Here is a 23,432-nt window from a genome sequence, read left to right on the forward strand (position 1 = left end):
TTTATGATTATGTGGTCAATGTAAAAACGGCAGATTCTCCCTTTAAACTCGCATGATGATTGAAGAGTCTGTGATTTGTGTCTTGTGTTCAGTTTCAGTGTCTCCATCATCATCATCATCATCATCATCATCATCATCATCATCATCATCCTCACAGACTGAAATCAGTCCAGGTCACTCTGTGACTCTCTCCTGTCAGTTGTATTCATATGCTGGACTTTCCTGTGATCGTTGGGTCCGTTATGAGGAACTTCATCTGTTGTGGGTGAATCAGACTGGTGTTGATCTGAAGACAGACTCCAGATATCAGATATCATCAGATCACTGTATCATCACTCTGACTACAACACTCCTGAATGAAGATGACAACAGAGAGTGGAGATGTCAGCTTATTCTCAGAAATCAACTCCAGACCTCAGTCAGATACACTGTCAAGTATTCAGGTGAGAAACAACTATTAATACTGTAAAATATGATGTTAATGTCCTACAGATGAACATCTGAACATTCATCTTCTGCAGCATCAGAAACTGAAGTCAGTGTGACTGCTGGATCATTATTCAGAGGTACGACACGTTCATTTCTACTGACAGCTTTACACCATTAAACTATCAGTCAGTCTGTAAATGCTTCATCAATAACTGTTCATAGTTGAATCCCCTTGACTTCAGTCATGTCCAGTTTCTCTTCTTCTTCTTCTTCTTCCACACATGTTTCCTGCAGTGATTGTGATGATTGTTGAGATGGCAGTGTTTGCTGCTCCTACTGTGATTCTTCTTCAGATCATCTGTGCAAGAAGAGCTGGTGAGTTTGAGCTTCACACAATCTGATGATTCACACTCATCTGATCTGGATCAATCATGGTAAAAACACATACGAGAGGTCAGTCAATGCTTTTATTTTGCAGGGAGGAAGGACTCGCAGCACCCAGAGGAAATAGAGATGCCTACAATATTACAATAAAATACTGCTGAGTTTGGAGACCATCTGAAACAAGATTTAAAACAGCAAAAACTCACAGAGGATTGTTCATTGTTTGATTTTCTTCTTCTCAGAAAACAGAGAAAAACTCCCTGAAGAAATAGTGACACCATCAAGTTTAGATTCAAATATCTTTTACAAATAAAAGGCCAGATTTATGTTCATTTATATGGTTTGATGGATATTTTCCTACAGTGTTGAATGTCATTTTCTTGTGCTTCATATATAAACTGCTTTAAATATAACATTAAATACAGTAATGGACAGACTGTTTGTAAAATCCTCTCTCTGTTCTGTGTGATTAATATGATTTGCTGATTCTCATATCTTGTCTTTTCATTCCCGTTTTGAGCATCTTTGTTCATTTTGAATGATTTCTACTCATTTTCTTAATTAAAGCTCTGTAATTGTTTAATATGTCTCTTTCCTGAGATGTTTGTCACAAATATGGTGATTCATGAGCTTGTAATGTGAGGATGAACAGCAGCAAAGATAAACTAATAATGAAATGATTCATTCATGTTCATAATAATTCACATAACTTTATTCTGGTTAGTTCAGAAATCCACTTTGATAAACTAATGACTTTAACACACTCCCTTCTTCAGAGAAGCTCATGTAGTGTGTGCAAATACTTTCTGTTTGACCAAACTGGAGCTGATGATGATGATAATCACTTTACAATACTTTAAAACTCTTTTAAATTCAGGACTCATGGATAGAGGAAATCTTTCAGTAACAAAACAGCTACCACTTATATTGTAATGATTTTATTTCTAGATTTTAATGACATGATAAAAGAAAGAAGTGAAATTAACAGATGTGCATTGAGTCAGTGTGGTTTACAATATGCACTTTATCACACTGAACATCATGTTTCACACAGATGTAAAGCAACACTTCACTGCGGTATAGAGTCACTATAGCAACTCTAGCATGATGTCGTCACTCTGATCAGGAGCTGTAACTATATAATGAAGAGAATGAAGCTGTTAGACTAATTTTGAAATGGAGAACACAGCAATATGCAAATGAAATAAAGACTTTCTCTTTTTTCTCTTTTTCTATTTCTCCTCTTAGAGTTCTGGCTTTGAGTTCTAGTGTTTGCATGACCTTTTGTCTAATTTTATACATTTGCTTTCTGTGGTATTTTCAGAGGTGTGATCTCACTGTTGAGGTCTGGAAACATGTCACTGCTGAGTGTGAGAACTCAGTTCTCAGTTAGTTTAACCACACAGGTTAATAAAAAAACACTTTTGAACCCAGTTTGAACTGATGGACTGGGTTTGTGGTCAGTGTGGTCAAACATAATTTAGTATCATACAAAAGTCTTTGCAATAGTTCAAGATACTTAGACACTAAGAGGCTCCTTTCAGTGTTCATTTACAATGGAAACTTGATGTCTGAAGTCACTTATGGACGTCACGTTGATGTTTGTCTGTTGATGCAGCAGCGTCTTACTAAAGCAGCAATAACAGCAATTCCTCTCTGTTCCACTCCTCTTTCCCAACAACCTGATCCCATATAACCTGATCCATGAGACTGAAGCAGGACACCTGGGTCAAATGATTATTATTTCAGTTTCTGATAAGATTTTCAATATTTCAATATAATTCCTGCAGAAATGCTGAGTTAATCGTTCTGATCTGAATGTGCTTTTATCAGTTTAAAGCAGTGTGTTAGCATTAGATCAATCTGCTGCAGATGGTGGAGTATGAATGACAAAAGTGTTCATGGATTTTGGGAAATGTGCTCATTGAATGTGAAAGCAATGAAAAATGATTGACAGTTCAGTCCACACAGACTTCTGTTTGAGTGAATGTGTGAAGAGTTTTGAACATGTGGCTTCAGTTTTGACCGATGCTTGTTATCAACTGACAAACAAACTGTAAACCGTCCCAAACAAAAACTCAACAGAAGCTGCAGACAACATTGTAGTGTTTTCTTTCTTTCTTTATTATTATCTTGCATGTCTCCTCTGGTTATGTTTTTTTATGGTTTTTGACAGATGCTCATCATGCGCTGTGATGTGGGGCAGTGTTGTTGCGGTGGGTCTCTAGCAAGGCAAGGCAATTTTATTTGTATAACACATTTCATACACAATGGTAATTCAAAGTGTTTTACATAAAGAAGAACCAAATACATAATAATAAAAATGGAACGTACCTGTATAAGAAATGGGAATAACAGTAAAAACAGAGAATTTTGCTATCTGGATGGAAGAGTTAGGAAGTTTCAGGGAGTTTTAAATTGCCCGTCAGAGCGGATCTAAACGGATCTTCCTCACGCAGAGGAATTTGTCAGGTAGCTGTGCGTTTAACCCTCTGGAGTCTGAGGCTGATTTGGGGCTTGGAGAAGTTTTGACATGCCCTGACATTTGTGCTTTTTTCAGTTGTTCATAAACATATTAATGGAAAAAGTGTCATTACACTGTATTCAGCACAAACTAGGCTACAATAATATGTGAGGAACATGTATGTACATGTTTGTGTTTTTGAAGGAATTATGTTTATGCGTGGTTATTGAAAAAACAAAAAACTTAAGTCACTGAAATAAGGCCAAAAAAAGTATATTTAATCTGTGTTCACAAGACTTTTGGGTATTGGAGGTTGTAGACTAGAGTTTTTGCTTCAAAATTATGTAAAAATTATGCTGCCTACTCCTTCATATAAAACAATAGAGAGATTTAAATTTAAACACTTTAGGTCAAGAAACACAGTATGCGTGGAGGCGTGAATCCTCATGTATAATGGGTGATTCTCACCTGAGAAGACAAAAGAATTGAATAATAATGACCTGAAATGACTTGCATATTAATGAGGCCTTTCAGTCAGGTAGGCTGTGAAAAAACCCTCTGTGATCATGCTGATAACAGGATTAAAGTCCACTCAGGACAAAAAAAAAAAAACATGATTTTTGTGATCTCATGCATGCACGTATTATTGCACATGATATGAAGAAAATTTTGTATAGGCCTATGTTAAATTACACTACCAGTCAAAATATTGAACACATTGCCATTATAATGTTTTTAAAAGAAGTCTCAAGTCTCTAACCAAATAATGGTTTTCTGTTTTAATATACTTTAAAATATAATGTATTTCTGTGATGCAATGCGTCTGAACATTCCTACCTCTAGGGCATTTCATATAGGCTACTATATTTGTTATATTATAGAGCCTAAATGTTGATGTGCAGTTGACAAACTATACATCTAAGACTCAAGCTTCACATTTTGACTCTTAAAATCTTATATTGACCATAATTTCTTAATATGCTTAAAAGCATACACATTTGGAGAAATATTGATGGATTCTCATATGTTTATATCAATTTTCTATACAGAGGAGTAATATTTATTATTCTATATTTATTATCATCATTATGAGCGCTGGATGCTGTGTTTTTAATTCATACTTGCAGCCGGAGGGCGCTCTGTACACCTTTTGTCCACAAATGCCTCAGTAAAAGAAGAGGCATATCATGTGACAATCAAGGAACTAACAGAGGCAAGAGATCGCTAAATATGGCTATTCAAAACACTTTTGAAGACAATAAATACACGATTGAGATGACGAATGCATGTATTGACTGAATTTGCGTCTGAATAGCGCTGGCTCCGTGGGCGTGGCCGCATTAGCGGATAATGAGCTGAATCACGGACTTCTGACATGGCTCTCTTTTCATACAGATTACATAAACACAGAAGGTTTGTTTTCGATTTGACTTATATGTTTTAAAACCTGACATCTTAACGTTTTTTTAGACATAAGTGTAATTTTTTTGTGATTAGTATTCACTAAGTTACAGTTCATTTTCTAAGAACTATCAGATTGGAGTTCGTTCAGAGGGAGAAGAGAGATCACGCATCATGTTAGTTTTCTTTATTTTACAAAAAGCACAACATTTTGTTTTTACTCTGAGTGTACACAAATGAAAGAAGATATTCCACAGATTAAAATGGTGTATAACTCTTAATTGTATGTGCAACATTGACGGAGTATTTTGAGTCTCTTTCACACTGATAAGAAAAAAAACACGGTGGTATCACCGGGGATACCCTCAGACCTCAGAGTGTTAAACAGTACCCTTACAGACAAATCTTCCTGGACTAACTCTATCCAGAGCTCCATCCAGGAATAACAAATGCTTATTTCCTAATTCTCAACCAGACAGCAAGATTTAAAATACATTTAAAGTCAGAAATAACAAGATGATACATAAAAGATATAAAATACATTAAAAATGAAATAAAAACAGGAAAAGGAATTTAAAAGAATAAAAAGATAATACGTATAAAATAAAGTGCAAACAGTTCTGACATAGCACAGTGCTCAATCAGCAAATGCATAGATAAAAAGATGTGTTTTGAGTCTGGATTTGAATGTGGCTACTGTTGGAGCACACCTGATCTCTTCTGGGAGCTGGTTCCAGCTGCGGCTGGCGTAACAGCTAAAAGCAGACTCACCTTGCTTTGAGTGAACCCTTGGTATTTCTAAATGACTTGATCCTGATGATCTGAGTGATCTGTTAGGTTTATATTCTATGAGCATATCTGCAATGTATTGAGGTCCTAGACCATTGAGTGATTTATAAACAAGCAACAGTACTTTAAAATCAATTCTAAATGCAACTGGAAGCCAGTGCAAGGACCTGAGGACTGGTGTGATGTGTTCATGTTTTCTGGTTCTGCTCAGAATCCTGGCAGCAGCGTTCTGTACGAGCTGCAGCTGTCTTATGGTCTTTTTGGGAAGACCAGTGAGGAGCCCATTACAATAATCCACATTGCTGGTGATGAAAGCATGAACAAGTTTCTCTAAGTCTTGACTGGAGACAAAGCATCTAATTCTTGCAATATTTTTGAGATGATAATATGCTGATTTAGTTACTGTCTTTACATGGCTACTGAAACTCAGGTCTGACTCCAAAATCACACCAAGATTCCTGACTTTATTTTTAGTAGTTTGGTAGTATCTGGACTACCAAAACTACAGGAACTGCAAATCAGCAGCAAAGCGAGCAGTAGCAGCGGCAAAATCAACTCAATACGACCAACTGTATATCGAGCTAGACACCCCCAAAGGTGCCAACAAGATCTACCGACTGGCAGATGTGCACCATCACTCGACCCAGGATATTGGTCAGATCAAATGCATCAAGGATGGGAACCATACAGTTCTCAGAGACCCACCAGTTCTGCCCATTGCCATCACCGAAGTGGAACAAGCCATCAAGAGAATGAAGAATGGAAACGCGACCGGACCAGACGATATTCCCGCAGAAGTCTGGAAGATCCTTGGTCGCCAGGGTGCCGCCCATCTCACTCAGCTCTTTAATACCATCACGAACACAGGTGAGGCTCCAGAAGCCTGGTCGGCCAGCAAGACAATCCCAATTTGGAAGGGCAAAGGCGACGTGGCAGAATGTTCAAACTACTGGCCTATTCAACTCCTGTGCCATACGATGAAGATCTTCGAACGAGTCCTGGACACGAGGATTAGGAATATCATCACCCTCTTGCCCAACCAATGTGGTTTCGCCAAAGGATGCGGCACGACAGATGCCATATTCGGGGCAAGGATCCTACTGCAAAGGCACAGGGAAAAGAATAAAACAATCCACGTGTGATTTCCCGATCTGGAAAAGTCATTCGACAGGGTCCCCCACGACCTCATTTGGCACTCACTTCAATCCCATGGAGTCCCTGAAACCTACATGCATTGGGTACAACTCTTGTATAAGAACGTCACAAGTGTAGTCAGGTGCGCAGTTGGAACATCACCACCATTCCCCATCAGCGTCAGAGTGCACCAAGGATCGGCCTTATCACCACTCCTGTTCATCCTATGCATGGACACGATCACTGCTGACCTGTATACGCCTTTGCCATGATCACTCCTCTACGCAGATGACATCTTCCTCTCGGACGAAGAGAGAGGAGAAGCAGAAAGGCAGACGCGCCTATGGAAGGAATGTCTGGATGAAAATGGGATGAGGCTCAACATCAAAAAGACGGAGTACATGGAGTGTGGGCCCCAAACCGACGGCACCATCAGCATTAATGGGGAAGATCTGAAGAAAGTGGTGGACTTTAAGTACCTAGGCTCTACCATCAGCTCAGATGGCAGCATCACAACCGATGTAAGATCACGAGGTCTGGGTGTCATCTGCAAAGCTGTGATATGCAATTTCAGTATACAGTGTAGGCTGCGATGATGCCGGATGTGTCCATTGTAGTGATTGTTACTCCATTCACTGGTAACATTGTGATTTTTGATCACGTGTCACTTAAAGTGTGGTTATGAGTGCATCAGATGACCCCTCCTCCATTTGTTATACGGGGCACCAGTCAACAATACTAATCCGGCAGCAGAGACATCTTCCACTGATGAGGCAGGCTGCGTGCAGTGGGACGGCTTGGAGTTGCGAACCAGTAGTCGTGGGCTGGAGGATACTGAACTTCGGTTGTGCCAAGAGGGTCCTTAAGGATGGACTGGGCAACTGGGTCAGATTAATCTTAACAGGTTCCTCTGCAGGCTGGCTGCATGTGGTACAGGCAATGTCTGTCGATGCAGAAGTCCTTTGCGGACTGGGCTGTGCTGCTGTAGGAGCCGTGAGGGTCAGATGAAGTCCCTCAATGCTGGGGCACTTTCTACAGCTAGAGTGCAGCTGGAAGCAATGTGAAAGGTTTTACTCTCAAAAGCATATCCTTAACTGTCTTGTAGTCTCTTTCCTCATCAGGTCAGAAACTCAGGACATAGAGTGTCTGTTAATGTCTATTTCCCCGTCGAGCAAGAAACGCAGAACAAGAAACGCTGTTACTCCGTGACAGGTATGAATGGATTTAGATAGATCTCTGTGGCCTCACTTCATTTCTGTCACTGCTGCTCCATCAAGGAGGTCCTGGAGGAATTTTTTTTGGCAGTCCTTGCCTAAACCTTAGGAATGAGTTTGGTGGTTAGAGTCAATGTGTCATCCAATGAGAAATCCTCTCCTTGGTTTTGGTGGGTACAGAAGGTCCCCCTTCCTGCTCTGGAAGAGGTGTCTGGCAGTTGTCTTAACATCTTATCTGATGTTGCTGAACCTTTGTTTATGTTCATTCACCAAAGATCCAATCACAGTGTGGCACATCTTCTTCCACACCAGCAGCCCTGTCGTAAACAGATCCCTGGAATGCCATCTTAATTGTTGTTCATAACACCATCTTGTGCTCGCAGGCCAGGTTTGCTTAACACACTTCCCTGAGACTCAGGTCAATTCAATTCACATTTATTTGTATAGCACTTTTCACAATACTGTAAGGATGGATTTCACCAAGACTGAATTCAAGATTCCTATCCTGTAATAAAACAATAAAACTCTCTAATCTGAAGAGAGGATCTGTGAGAAAGAGCACAGGACAACACCTGGCTCGACCTCCTCTCTTCCCCCCATGCTGAGTTTCTGACTCCTCACACCCTCTCCTTCCCCTCAGGCAATGCAAACCTCACAAATCTACAATCTTAGTTGTTTTAAGTGACATCAATATAAATACTTCTGGTGCGACTGGTAAGATGGTTTTGTAAGACTTGGTTTTCCTGCTCAGACAAAAACTGAGATCAAGCGCCCCGCAATAAAGTAATAAAACTCATCTGGAGAGAAGATCTCAAAGAAGTAGCAAAGGACAACGCCTTGCCCTAAACCCCCACCACACACACACACACACACACAAACACACCTTCTCTTCCCCCTGACTCAAGTCACTGAAAGTTCTTCAAGACATATAATGTAACTTGTGTATCTATTGTTTTTCCCATTTTATGTTTGGTATCATTTTAAATGTTTCAGTGCGATTGGTAAAATGGTCTCAATTTCACAGCAGTCACTGGTATTATGAGGAAGATTGAAAACTAAGGAGAATTTTGGATCTTCTGTAGCCAGAGGCCCCCATACAGAGATGGGTGAATGTCTGAAGACATTCACGTATCACTGTGTGTATATGCATTTCTTTGAGTAATTGATATTATGCATTTATTATTTCTGAATTGGCTTCTAATTGTCTAATTGTAATGTAATTGGCATGATACATTTTTACTTGACAAATAAAATGTTATATTTGGTTTATTCTGTATTATTCTTAATTCATTATTTCTAGTAGATTAAAGTGAAGGTATTACCGCAAATCTGTGTTCAGGATTGATCACATGGAAGGTTTAATAGATGGAGCTGTTACAACCACGCCTTCCCGGACTCCAGTTCCCAGTATCCTCCTTGTTTGCACACCTGTTGGCACTTCCCTCATCAGCTTCCCACCTTTCCTGGATCCCTGGCACCTGTTCTTTGTCATTAGCACTCCCTTAAAGTTGGACTCACTCCTAGCACTCCCTGTCCGTTCTTAACCATACACATTTAGTATAACATTAAGTTTCTTGCTCCTTCATTCATTAAATACCTGCAAAACGCGCCGGCGCGTTACCCGACTCCAGAGAGTTAAGTGCAAACCTATGAGCAAATGGTCAGTCGAAGAGATACAGGAGGCTATTGATGAACATCAGAGGGAAAGTCAGTCTTGCAGAATTCCCAGTATAGTTAAGCCCCACACCTTTCAAGTATCGACAGCTACCTCAGTCCCTAGTGTTGAAGCCATGGAAGGTGAAATCACTGCTATCAATGCTGCAGCATTCACTCCGAGTAGCCATCCTAAGACAGTTGATCCAGTCTCACCCAATTTTAATGCATTGGAACATGTCCTCACCGTGTTAGAGAGAGTTCTGGAACAAATCAGTCAGCCGGTACACAATCCTTCAAGGCCCTTTCAAACACATGGAGCTCGCATTCTGTCTTGCCATGTCTGTGGGGACACAACACACTCCACTCGCTCACACTGCATGCGAGAGAAGAGGTGCCTTATCTACATGAGGGTTGGACATAAGCGTAAAGACTGTCCTAATGTTACAGAACCAGCTTCCCAGCCGAATGTTGCGTCACACTCTCAGGAAAACTAACCTGCTCGCATTGGGGAGGGGACGATGTGAGCAGGGAGGGTGAAACCTTCAGCAATGAAGATGATATTTTGTTGTATGACGAAAGCTGCAAAGCAATTCCTGATAAGAGTGTCTTATATCAAAATGTGCTGAAGTCGGAAAGAGCTGACAGCCTGTTTTACACTGATGTTGTCATTACAGGGGCCCAAGTTACATTACGTGCACTGCTTGACAGTGGATCCATGGCCTGTACCATGAATGGGGAAGCTGAATGCAAGTTGAAGAGTGAAAGAGTTCTACTCGCACCCAGTGAAACACACCCTGATATCATCCTTGTTGGTTGCGGTGGTGTAAGCATTCAACCTGAGAGCATTTACCAGCTTGAGATGGAAGTGTATGGACATGCAGTTAGTGTTCCCACTCTAGTTGTTCCTGGTCAGCGAGATGAATTGATCTTGGGCACTAATGTTATCAAGTACATTATCAGCCAGATGAAGAGTACACACAGGTATTGGCGTGTCCTGAATCGACCTGAAAGTTCAGGTAATGATGACATTATGCAGTTTTTAGACATGTTGTCTGGTCTCCACAGATGGAAAGGTACTGAGATGCCCAGCAAGATAGGAATGGCTAAGCTTACCAAGCCGTAGTGCTGTGTCCTCAGCACGAACATCTCATTTGGGGCAGGTTACCTGCTACCATACCGGTTTCCAAGGGAAGTGCTGTCCTCATTGAACCTGCAAATTCACAGTCACATAGGTCGGGTGGTAGCATCCATGAGCGATGACAGATGGATGCCAGTCAAGGTGCTGAATGCTACTGACAAGCTCATAACTTTGCAGAGGAACACGAAGTTGGCTGATGTTTTCCCTCATGTAGCTCTGGAGGACTTGGACATCAGTCCCCAACATCCAACCAGTCATGAGCTGAAAGCCATGTATTATGGCCCCTGAGTTAAGTCTCAGCAGTAGATCGAGTAAACTCGGTCTAAGTGACCTTGATGTTAATTCTTGTGAAGAGTCACAGCACTGGAAAGAACAACTTGTGCAGCAGATATGCAAATATGAGGATGTGTTCCCAAAGAATAAACTTGATTGTGGCAAAGCAAAGGATTTCTTCCACCGAATACATATTGCCGATAGTCGCCCCTTTAGACTGCCTTACCTACGTGTGCCACCAGCGCATTACCACAAGCTCAAGGAAGAGAGAACAGCATGACTCCTTCAATCAGCTAAAGTCCGCCCTCTTGCTTGCGCACCCAGATTTCAACCGCCTGTTCATCCTGTCAACAGATTGGAATTTTTTCTGGGAGCGACCTAGACTCTTCCGTGCTGATGGCCTGCACCCCAGCAGAACCGGAGCTGATCTTCTGTCAGAGAACATCTCCAAGACGCTTCGCACCATATGACTAGTAAGTCAAACCTCAAATCACAGTCTGTGTTCTGCCCACTTAATTGATAGAAATGTGAGTGTAGTACAGTCTATAGAAACTGTGGCTATTCCCCGAATAATGAGGTTTAACAATAAAAATAAAGGATCTATAGAAAACCTGATCGTAATCAAACCAGAAATTCACAAAATTACTGAACAGAAACAATGTCTAAAGCTAGGGCTACTAAACATTAGATCACTGACACCTAAGGCGGTTATTATAAATGAAATGATCACAGATAATAGTCTTGATTTAATTTGCCTTACTGAAACATGGCTTAAACCAAATGATTATTTCGGTCTTAATGAATCTTGTCCACCTGGCTACTGTCATAAAAACAAATGCCGTCTGATTGGCCGTGGCGGTGGTGTTGCAACAATCTATAGAGATAATCTTAATGTTACTCAGAAAACAAACTATAGGTTTAATTCATTTGAAATTCTTATGCTAAATGTTACACTCTCAGATATAAATAAAAAGTCGCTACTATCTCTTGCTTTAGCTACCGTTTATAGACCTCCAGGGCCTTATGCTGATTTCCTAAAAGAGTTTTCAGACTTTCTCTCAGATCTATTGGTCAACGTCGATAAAGCGCTGATTGTTGGAGATTTTAACATTCATGTTGACAATATAAATGATGCGTTAGGGGCTGCATTTAAAGATTTACTAAACTCTTTTGGGGTCAAACAAAACGTCACTGGACCCACTCACTGTTTTAATCATACACAAGATTTAATTATATCATATGGAATCAATCCAACCGATATAGAAATTCTACCGCAAAGTGATGACGTCTCTGATCACTACCTTGTAACATGCGTACTGCATACTGATGATATTTGTCAAATTGCTCCGCAATATCGATTAGGCAGAACAATTCTCCCGACAACTATAGATAAATTCACAAATAATCTGCCTGATCTGTCTCAGCTGCTCATCGTACCCGAACACGCAAATGATCTTGAGAAAGTGACTAGCAAATGGAGACAAACTCATTTAGAGGTCTTCAGAATCGCGTGGAAAGACAGTTCGTCCCGTTATAGAAAGACTCTAAAAGCAGCCAGAGCCGAGCATCTCCACAAACTCATAGAAAATAACCAAAACAATCCACGGTTCTTGTTTAGTACAGTAGCTAGATTAACAAATAAACAGACATCACCAGAACAAAACATTTCATTACAGTTTAATAGTGATGACTTTATGAATTTCTTTACTGAGAAAATCGAAAGAATCAGAAATACAATTGTAAATGTACAACCTTTAACAGAGTTTTATGATTCAGCCTCAATTATCGCCCCTCAAGAACAGTTGCAGTGCTTTACAACTATAGGACAAGAAGAGCTAAATAAACTTATCACTGCGTCTAAACCAACAACATGTTTACTAGATCCAATACCCACTAAACTACGTTGTCTTTGTCTCTATGCAGTCAATGATCAACTTTAGATGAGCTGGAATGATGAGTGATGAAATGAGTGTATATCTATGATGTATTTTGAGAGCGATGCAATGATATAATCGAATGAGTGAGAATTGAAGACCGTTACGGTGTTTGCTGACTCACATCAGTCAAATGTTTTTTAAAAATACAAGAAGTCATAGTTGGCAAATACTCACACTGAGCGTAGACTCTCAAAGAGTTCTCAAAACAGGACATTAACATGAGTAGATCTAGGTAGAGTCAGTTCAACCATTAATCTGGTTTCCCTCTACCAAATGACCTGACTTGCTTGTATGTAACTAGGGCTTTTATCTGGTAGCCATTGTGCACTAGCGCCCTCAAGCATCTCCTAGTGGAATTACTCTCGACCCAGATACCTCTTAATTCAATAGACATAAAAAAAATACAATAAAAGAAACTGGTAACTAGACATGTCTAATTTTATACACATGCTTTCTGTGGTAATTTCAGAATGGTGATCTCACTGTTGAGGTCTGGAAACATGTTACTGCTGAGTGTGAAACCTCAGTTAGTTTAACCACACAAGTTAATAAAGAAACACTTAAAGAAAGAAGAGGAAATGAGATCATCTGAGATCATCTCTGAATCCAGTTTAGACTGATGGAGTGGGTTTCTTTAATAACCAGTGTGGTCAAACTCTTTGCAATAGTTCAAGATACTTAGACACTAAGAGGCTCCTTTCAGTGTTCATTTACAATGTAAACTTGATGTCTGGAGTCACTTATGGACGTCACGTTGATGTTTGTCTGTTGATGCAGCAGCGTCTTACTAAAGCAGCAATAACAGCAATTCCTCTCTGTTCCTCTCCTCTTTCCCAACAACCTGATCCATATTTCCACACAAGATCAGCTCCAAGCCTAAAACACTGTAATGAGACTGAAGCAGGACACCTGGGTCCGTATTTATCAAGCTTCTCAAAGGGCCATTTTAGTCTGAAGTGCTGAGAATTCATGAAATTTACTCCTACTTTCAAACTTAAGTATAAAAGCAAGTTATCAAATAATTTCTAAGAATCACTCTTACTCTCCCAGTTATTTAAGACAGCTGGAGAGGTCTCTCAAGTGGTTAGGAGTTGCCAGCAGGGGCACTGAGGAGACAGAGATGAGTGTGAATCTTTCAGGGGAGCAAGAATGTTTTTGAAATGTTTGACGACGAGCAGTTAATCAAACGGTATCGTTTGGCCAGAGCAGGCATCATCTTTGTCAGCGCTGGTTAATGTTGGGCTGAATTGTTCAACTAATTCAGTAGCACTTCTTCCTCGTGTCAGTTCAGTTTTCTGATTATATCATAAAATCAAGGCTATATATAGGCAGGTCAGTTAACAGCACCCCGGTTTAAAATTTGCCATTAAAACATGGTGGAAAACAGGTTTGTCTTTCATTTCCAATGTGTATATCATCATGTATTCTGTTGAAAATACTTTATTGTCAAATGTGTGTTGAATGTAAACTCCTCAAGCAATTTGATCATTCAATGTGAGTTTATCTGAGAATATTCTTAAATAAGGAAATCTATTCAGTGTTTGGTCCATGCCTGTGTCGTCATCCAAAATCCTGTTTGTGGCACAGCAAAGTGTCGTGAATCACATCTATGACTGACACTTAAAATTTAGTCTTACACTTCACTTAAAGTACGACTGAGATGCTTGATAACTGACTTTTAAGGCAAAGGGAATGGGCCCGTAGTACGCAGTGTAGGCCGCAATGATGCCGGACGTGTCCTTCATGTGCTCTCAAGCCAGGTTTGCTTCACACACTTCCCTGAGACTGAAGAACACAAGTGTGTGTGAGAGTGTGAGAAACACCCAAGAATATCTTATAATGATGTGTGTCAGTGTGGTTTACAACATACACCATCTCACTGAACATCATGTTTCACTCAAAGCTGCAACACTTCACTGTGATATAGTGTCAATAAATATCAACTCTAGCATGATGTCATCACTCAGATCAGAGGAAGTTCTTTCTTTAGACACGACCAGCACTTCCTGTCTGAAGAAAGAGCTGTAACTATATAATGAAGAGAAAGACTGACAGAAACAGAAAATGGCTGATCAGTGTGAACTGTGTCTGCTGGGACTGATCATTCTCTCTTCACTTCTCACAGGTAAAGAAATCTGGATTTTCTTTAGTGTTTTTAATGTTTAATGAAGGACATTTTCTTGTGTAAAAACAATAAAATGGCCTATAAATAAGGTTGAATATAGCAGCAACCTATAGCGCTGAGCGGCTCAGCAGCAGGACAGAATCCGTGACGCGTTTCCATGCTTTTAACATCCATTTATTGTCATGATGAAATATAGTTCATATAACACTTGAAACTGTAGAAACATTCAGGATTAGGAATGATTAAAAACAGTCAACAGATGAATTGTTGGTCAAAACTGGTCGACAGATGAATCACAAGCAGTCATTAGAAACAAACAATTAAACAAAGCAGGAAAGAGCGAGTGTTCTCAAAGTCTGCGTGACGCTGATGGAAATTTCTGTGCAAGTGAATGGAGGGAGATTGGACTCTCTTCTGAAGAATGTTCTCCATGTATTCTCCATTTGGGTTGAGAGTGAAAGAACCTTTTGAACAAGGGTGTCAAACTCAGGGATGGAGCTAAACTCTGAGGACAGGAACTAATGAAACACAACTGAACCAGCTAATCAATGTCTTCAGGATTGCTAGAGACTTCCAGGCAGGTGTTCTGGAGCGGGCTGGAGCACTTTGCAGGACAGTGTCCCTCCAGGAGCGGAGTTTGACACACATGCTGTGGACTGACCGTCATCTGCTTTCTTGAAGAACAGTCTCAGCTCTCCATCCCTTGGGGTTCATCTTGAGAAGGCATCTGTCAAACAAACAACATGAGTGATGAAAGAGACTCTCTACTTTTAATAAATTAACAGTAAATAGTGGAAAATGGCACAGAACATGTTTGTGGAGGGAATTTACAAGAGAGACAGTGTGAATGCCAGAGGATCTACATCTACATTAACCCAGATACTTTTGAATATTCTTCTTTATGTTTTGGTCTTCCTTCCACACTGAGATTTGAGTAATGGATGGATGAGGGCAGACTGGCAAAGAGAGGAGAAGGAGACACGCTGCTTAATGGAGTTATCTAGTTTCTCCTGATATAACTCCTTTCCTTTCACTTTCTCCTCCTCCATTTCTTCCCATAAAACTGTGCTGTATCACAAAATGTATTTATTAAATTAATCTGCTCTCTCTCTCTGTTGCTCTTTCTCTCGATCTCGCTGTCAAAGTAACCATGGCAACGGATAGCGTATCCTGCTAATATGGCGGCACCTTCCCGAAATGTGTTCATCTTGTGCTGCGTCCCAATTCACATACTATCCGTCCTAAATAGTATTTGAAAAAAGAATGAGTGTGTCCCAAATCGTAGTGTGTTGAAATGAGTATTCCAAAGATATCCGGATGGTCTACTTTTCCCGGTTAGAATCCGAAGTGCAGATCCGTGCACACTCTAACGGCTAATATTGCCCATAACACATTGTGCTGTGGACGAGGATTCGATTAGAACTACAAATACAAATAAAAAGTGTTTAAAAACTACAAACATGGCGGATGTGCGAGACCCACGGTTAAGCAGAGCGGTTAAGATAAAGGGGCTTGGATGATTAATAATCAGTATCTAACCTGACGAAAAGATATTTATTAAATGTTATCCACATTATATTTCATCTGCAACAGCATTGTGAACTTTTATAACGATGCGTTGGGTTATTAACTTTTAAATGCATCATTATGCAAACATGAGGAGAGTTATTGCATGAAAGACCCATGACTGGCAGATCAACGTGCGACTACATTTCTCTCCAAAACGGTAGGAAATTAAATTTAATTCAATGTGGAGGATTTTAACTGTGACAAGATGATAGACAGGGCAGTTTAAACAGTTACAGGTTAAAGACGCAGTTATGATGAGGTATTATGGGCGTAGGTTTAGGGGGGGACGCTAGGTACTCGTCCCTATCAATATTTTGAGATGACAAATTTGTCCCCACCAATATTTAGCAAGCTCCTTTGAACTGCTATTTGGATCTTTGCACTGCTATTTGGATCGATTCTAACGGCCAGGACGACGACAGTACAAGAAACGGCGTAATTTAAATTTTTGATTGGCGGCGGGGTATCTTACAAGCTACACGCGCGGGCCGGGACTACTTTTGTCAGTTTTGTGCCTGCACTAGCAGCGAGCGGGTGGTGTGTGTGCGCGCGCGCGCATGTTGACGACGCCGACGGTAAGTTACCAGGGCTGTTTGTCTGCCACATACAAAGGCCAGAGTAAAAACATTTTAATATTCCGTTTTTTGCCCCTTTTTCTACTTTGTAGATGCCACGGGACATAAGATGCTTTTTCATAAAGCAGAGTCAGAGTGTAAGTAGGCAAAATAACTAGCTAGCCACACAAATAAACTAGCAGTAGTGACTGACCAGGTTTTCAAATGCAAATTCTACTGTGGAAAATAGTATTAACTGGTGATAGTATGCGTTACCCAGGATGATAGAATGCTACATTAGCAAGTAACTGAATGTCAATTAGCCAACAGTGTTTTTTTGTAAGTATAAATAGGCTATTAACGTACATAGTAAATTATGTTTGTTTGTTAATAAACCATATGGTTGTTCAGCATTTCACATTCCCAGGTATAAACGTGAGTGTACTGGAGGGTAAATAGTGTTTATAATATAAAAAGATTATTATATTTATTTATTTAGATTTGTTTCCTTGTGGCAGAGTATTTTTTGTTAGTGTAAATACTAGTGTACATAATAATTTCTGTTAATAAAACGTTTGGTTGTGCAGCATTACACAGTCTCAGGTTTTTATTTTTATTTTTTGAGAGTGCATTTTTTTTGGGGGGAGGGGGGTGTCCCCACCAAAACTGAGACCAAACCTACGCCCAAAGCTCGCATACTCTTCTGCTGCACACTCAAAAGTATGTAGGGTACAACGGGGCTAAAGGCACACCTTAAGAAAAATTGTGCTTTTCACTACTCTCAAAGTATATGACTACAGGAAAAATATATATGTTTGTATTGGACATTGATGGAGCAACATATTTTGTGTGAAAAAAAAATCATAAAGTGGTTAATTTTGTTTAAAAATCTTATAAAATGTATGAGGTGGTGAGGGGGTACACATGGGGTAAAAGGCACACAGTATTTATACAAATACTTTAGCTAAAATAATATGTTTTTAATAATGACTAGTTTAATACTTGTTCAAAAGAATAACTTTAGCAAAGTTTGTACTATTTTCTGTTTATTTTGATAAATAAAAGAATTCATTTTTGTTCAATAAATATTCTGTCATTAAAATAGGCCTATGTGATATATATTTTTATATATAAAATATAAAAATAGATTTTAAAAATACAGAATCAAAATTATTTTAAAAAGTAAAGATTCTGAAAGCATTGAAGGAGATCCCATAATAGCCTATTTAATATAGATTTACAGTAGTAACAAAATATTTTATTATGATATGATTAATATAATTTAAAATTTGATTGTTTCATCATAAATATGGGCATTATCTCTAAGATGGATACCCAGTTTGATATATGATATTTGCTATGTGAATCTAACCATGTCATGTCAACAGATGGAAAGTCAGTCAGCTCTTCATTATCATGTTAATTATTGTGTCTTTTGCCCCAACAGCAGCGGCGCTTTTACCCCAAATACCACACTTTTACATATTCTTCCCTTATTGAAAAACTGTTGCTTGAATTACCTTGAACAAAACTGAAAATCATTAAGAAGACCTTTGTCTGAAAATACAAACATTAATTTAATTTATTCTCATTTGCTCCTTAAATCAACAACATTTAAAAAACATCAAATATTAGATCAAACTGCCTCAGAATCAACTTTGAGTTTCTGCCCGCGATCGCGTCGAGGATCAGACAAATTTTGTGCATTTTGAAAAACGGATGTTTAGGAAAGTTCTGCGGCAAGTTTTTGTGCCATCTAGTGGTTTAGAGGAAAATAACATCAAAGGCGCCTTTAGCCCCGTTCTACCCTACTTTTCCTTTACAAAAACAGCACTTACTTTCAGGACGTAGTATAAGTAGGTGAATTGGGACGCAGCACTAGTCTCAGGTCTCCTCTCTCTCACACCTGTGGCTGCAGAGCCGGCCCGTTATATAGGCAGTATAGGCAAATGCTAAGGGCGCAATCTCGCTAGGGGCGCCAAAGAGGCCGGATGCGTGGACAGGGGCGGATCTACCGGGGTGGCATCTGCCACCCTAAGGAAAGGCTTTGTTTGCCACCCCAAAATTATCACAGAATAAAATAAGCAGTGTTTCAAGTACTGCTTTTCAGGAGCGGCACTTCAATATGATGACTAAAAGAATTGCGTAACGCAAAGTAATGGCAAGAAAGCACGTCTTTCAGTAAACTGTGCATGATGGTTGCACGCAGCGCGCCCAGTGTGATTCATTAACAAATGACTCTTATGAACCGATTATTTGAGAGTCAAAAACACAGCGCAGCCAAGTTCACTTACGATTTTTTTCCATATTTGTACGTGAATCGGAAAATACTGCTTCCCGGCTAACTCAGAAGTCCTGTGAGAAATGCAGTCCCATCCGAATATGTCTGAGATTAATTTTCGTAATTTTTTGGCGAGCTGATTCAGCGACCGCCCGCTCCACTTTCATCATGGATAAAGGTAGCCTACTTTTGCCATCCGACGAACCAATAACATGAAATCAGTACGGAGATCCCGATGATCCGATCACAGAAACTAATAGCAGAGATGGGGTAAGAATCTAAACATATTTTAGTTTTTCTCGATTGCTAACACATTATAAGTGATTCAGTTGGCCCAGTTTCCCAAACCATTCGTTCAGTTGTCAAAACAAAGACACATTTCTCAAAACATTTAACAATGACAATATTAGGTAGCAAAACTAATGACACACACAAGTCAAAATCTGAGAGAGAGATGAAAGAATAATTTACAGGGGTTTTAAACTTAAAACAGTACCATGTAGGCTACTTTAGATGAGGGAAATTTCACGTTGTGATTGTCAACTTTCTTTGTAATCATTTGTTATATGTGTAACGCTACTGTATTTTTTGCAGCACTGAGAAATGATTGCCTAGGGATATAGTCTTGTGTCAGAAGACCAATACACTGCTATAGTACTGTATACTGTAATGAAATTTAGCCAAATGTGCAGAGGATGCTGAATTTACTTTTACTGCAATTGACAGTTTACTGTAATTTGGTGCATACCAAGTTCATACTTATTTTTCTCATGCTTTTCATCTTTTTCATGAAAAAGAGGTATTTTTGTTACGGTGTTATATGAATTGATCTCACTAGTGTTCACTGGGCAGTGCAGTAGTCTGTGTATTTGTTATGTTTTGTGTGTCATCTGATGCCAAAGTTTGATTTTGTCAGACAAGAATAAGTTTTTGACTAGAACATTTTATTTTGACCTGGACGTTTGAGGTTTGTGCAAGTTGGTGTATAGTTTTGATATTGTGTTTAGTTGTGAGAAAATGTTGAATTGTTTCATGAATTGTGCATTAGCAATCAAGAAATACAATAGAGACTGAAAAGTTTGAAGGACAAATTTATGTTGGCTTGTCATAAACCCAACTTCAAGTCTTGTTTAAAAAATGTAAGAACTTTGGTCATTTAGTCCAGAATATATGTTCTGGGTGATTGCTAAAGTGTTGCTAGGTGGTTGCTAGGAGATTCTGGGTGGTTGCTAGGCTCTGCAGTTGCTGGGGTGTTGCTCGAGTATGTAGTTGATAGGCTGTTCTGGGTGAACACACACACACACACACACACACACACACACACACACACACACACACACACACACACACACACACACACACACACACACACACACACACACACACACACACACACACACACACACACACACACAGACATTCCCACCTTTGTTAATAACAGAAACTCAAAAATTGTTCTGTTGCTCTTGCACTAAAATGTGATTTATACCATTGAAGTAGCCTGTGTAATATTGATAAAACTGCTCATCTCCTTTAGTGATACAAGCTCAGACTCATTTAGAAGTTTTTCATATAGTTTATTTACTTGGTGCCAAGATGGATATTGAAATTTTGTTATTTATTAATTTTAAACAGGTATATAGATACTTTCTGGTAATGCAATGTTTGTGAACACAATTGTGTATGTAAGGCTATAAATCTCCAAAAACTATGCATGAGTGCTTGCTTTGGTATTGCCACCCCTCATAGACCTCATGCCACCCCTTTGCCACCCTATAAATAATATTCTAGATTCGCCCCTTTGGATAAATCGCAATATAAGGGGGCGCCAAAAAAAATCTTGCCTAGGGCACCAAAGAGGCTAGGGCCGGCACTGTGTGGCTGTTACCCAAAAACCATCAGGGTTCTGTACTCTCTGGTAACCATGGCAACGAATAGTGTATCCTGCTAATATGGCAGAGTAAAAACATATAACATATATAAACATGTAACTCCTCATTCTCTCTCTCTCGGATATGTAAATTTACTGTCTATTCCTGTAATTTTACAGGATTTTCAAAATAGAGGAAAATGACAGATTTTTTTAGAGTGTGGAAAGAGTTGATTTGAGCATGTTGCATGAGCAGAGTTGTGTATTGATACATACAGATCATACTGTATTATTCCTGATACTGGACATAGAGTCACTCAAACATCTGATGATCAACAATTATCTTCATATTCAGAGATTTCAACAGCTACATGATCAAGACAAACACTTTATTCTGGAGACTGTGATGATTGAGTTCATGAGGAAAACAGACTTGAATTGACTGATTTATATGCTGATATGTTTCATGTCTTCATTTATTAATATATATCATAATGATCACTCAAATATACTGTGTTTCAGGTACCAGTGGAGTGGATCGTGTGTTCATCAGTTCTGGTGAAAATGTCCGTCTGCCCTGTAATAATACTCTTCCTGACTGCAAATCAACTACATGGATCTACTATACCAGATTCAGACATTCAGCAGCAGTTGAACTGATTACTGGAGGGATAAAGAGGAAAAACACAGAGAGACATGAGAGACTGAGTCTGGGGTCTGACTGCTCTCTGAACATCAAGAACGTCACAGAAGAAGATTATGGATTATACACCTGCAGACAATATGTGAATGGAGAACAACAAGGAACTGATAAACGTGTTGATCTGCATGTTCTTCATGGTGAATTTATGATCATGTGATCAATTTAAAAAGAGCAGATTCTCCCTTTAAACTCACATGATGATTGAAGAGTCTGTGATTTGTGTCTTGTGTTCAGTTTCAGTGTCTCCATCATCATCATCATCATCATCATCATCCTCACAGACTGAGATCAGTCCAGGTCGCTCTGTGACTCTCTCCTGTCAGTTGGATTCATATGATGGATTCTCCTGTTATATTTTGGTTCGTTCTGAGGGTCTTCATCTGTTGTGGGTGAATCAGGCTGGTGTTGATCTGAAGACAGACTCCAGATATCAGATATTATTCTCATCATCAGATCACTGTTTCATCACTCTGACTACAACACTCCTGAATGAAGATGACAACAGAGAGTGGAGATGTCAGCTTACTCTCAGAAATCAATCCAAGACCTCAGTCAGATACACTGTCAAGTATTCAGGTGAGAAACAACTATTACTACTGTAAAATATGATGGTAATGTCCTACAGATGAACATCTGAACATTCATCTTCTGATTCCAGTCAGCAGCTCAAACTCTGAGAAGAAATCAAGCCAAACTACAGCAGCAGCTCCTACACAAGGTTCATGATCACATGATCACTGTCACACATCATCAGTCTCTTCACTTATATGTGTCATGATGTGTTGAAGTGAACTAACAGACGTGATCCACAGGTCCAGCTGACACAGCATCAGAAACTGAAGTCAGTGTGACTGCTGGATCATTATTCAGAGGTACGACACGTTCATTTCTACTGACAGCTTTACACCATTAAACTATCAGTCAGTCTGTAAATGCTTCATCAATAACTGTTCATAGTTGAATCCCCGTGACTTCAGTCATGTCCAGTTTCTCTTCTTCTTCTTCTTCCACACATGTTTCCTGCAGTGATTGTGATGATTGTTGAGATGGCAGTGTTTGCTGCTCCTACTGTGATTCTTCTTCAGATCATCTGTGCAAGAAGAGCTGGTGAGTTTGAGCTTCACACAATCTGATGATTCACACTCATCTGATCTGGATCAATCATGGTAAAAACACATACGAGAGGTCAGTCCATGCTTTTATTTTGCAGGGAGGAAGGACTCGCAGCACCCAGAGGAAATAGAGATGCCTACAATATTACAATAAAATACTGCTGAGTTTGGAGACCATCTGAAACAAGATTTAAAACAGCAAAAACTCACAGAGGATTGTTCATTGTTTGATTTTCTTCTTCTCAGAAAACAGAGAAAAACTCCCTGAAGAAATAGTGACACCATCAAGTTTAGATTCAAATATCTTTTACAAATAACAGGCCAGATTTATGTTCATTTATATGGTTTGATGGATATTTTCCTACAGTGTTGAATGTCATTTTCTTGTGCTTCATATAT

At 39.4% G+C, this 23,432-nt stretch overlaps 1 protein-coding gene across 1 annotated transcript in view; it reads left to right on the top strand.

Moving 5' to 3' along the window:
- Positions 1-23,432, top strand: part of LOC137002867 (carcinoembryonic antigen-related cell adhesion molecule 5-like) — a 34,534-nt gene that overhangs the window by 759 nt on the left and 10,343 nt on the right. Inside the window, exons 3-8 of the mRNA XM_067362794.1 lie at positions 99-443; positions 21,741-22,058; positions 22,156-22,497; positions 22,580-22,639; positions 22,734-22,793; positions 22,948-23,028. Of these exons, the coding sequence (XP_067218895.1) occupies positions 99-443; positions 21,741-22,058; positions 22,156-22,497; positions 22,580-22,639; positions 22,734-22,793; positions 22,948-23,028 (1,206 nt within the window). The remainder of the gene's footprint in view (positions 1-98; positions 444-21,740; positions 22,059-22,155; positions 22,498-22,579; positions 22,640-22,733; positions 22,794-22,947; positions 23,029-23,432) is intronic.

The sequence above is a fragment of the Chanodichthys erythropterus genome, chromosome 3, assembly GCF_024489055.1.
Source record: "Chanodichthys erythropterus isolate Z2021 chromosome 3, ASM2448905v1, whole genome shotgun sequence".
Lineage (NCBI taxonomy): Eukaryota > Metazoa > Chordata > Actinopteri > Cypriniformes > Xenocyprididae > Chanodichthys > Chanodichthys erythropterus.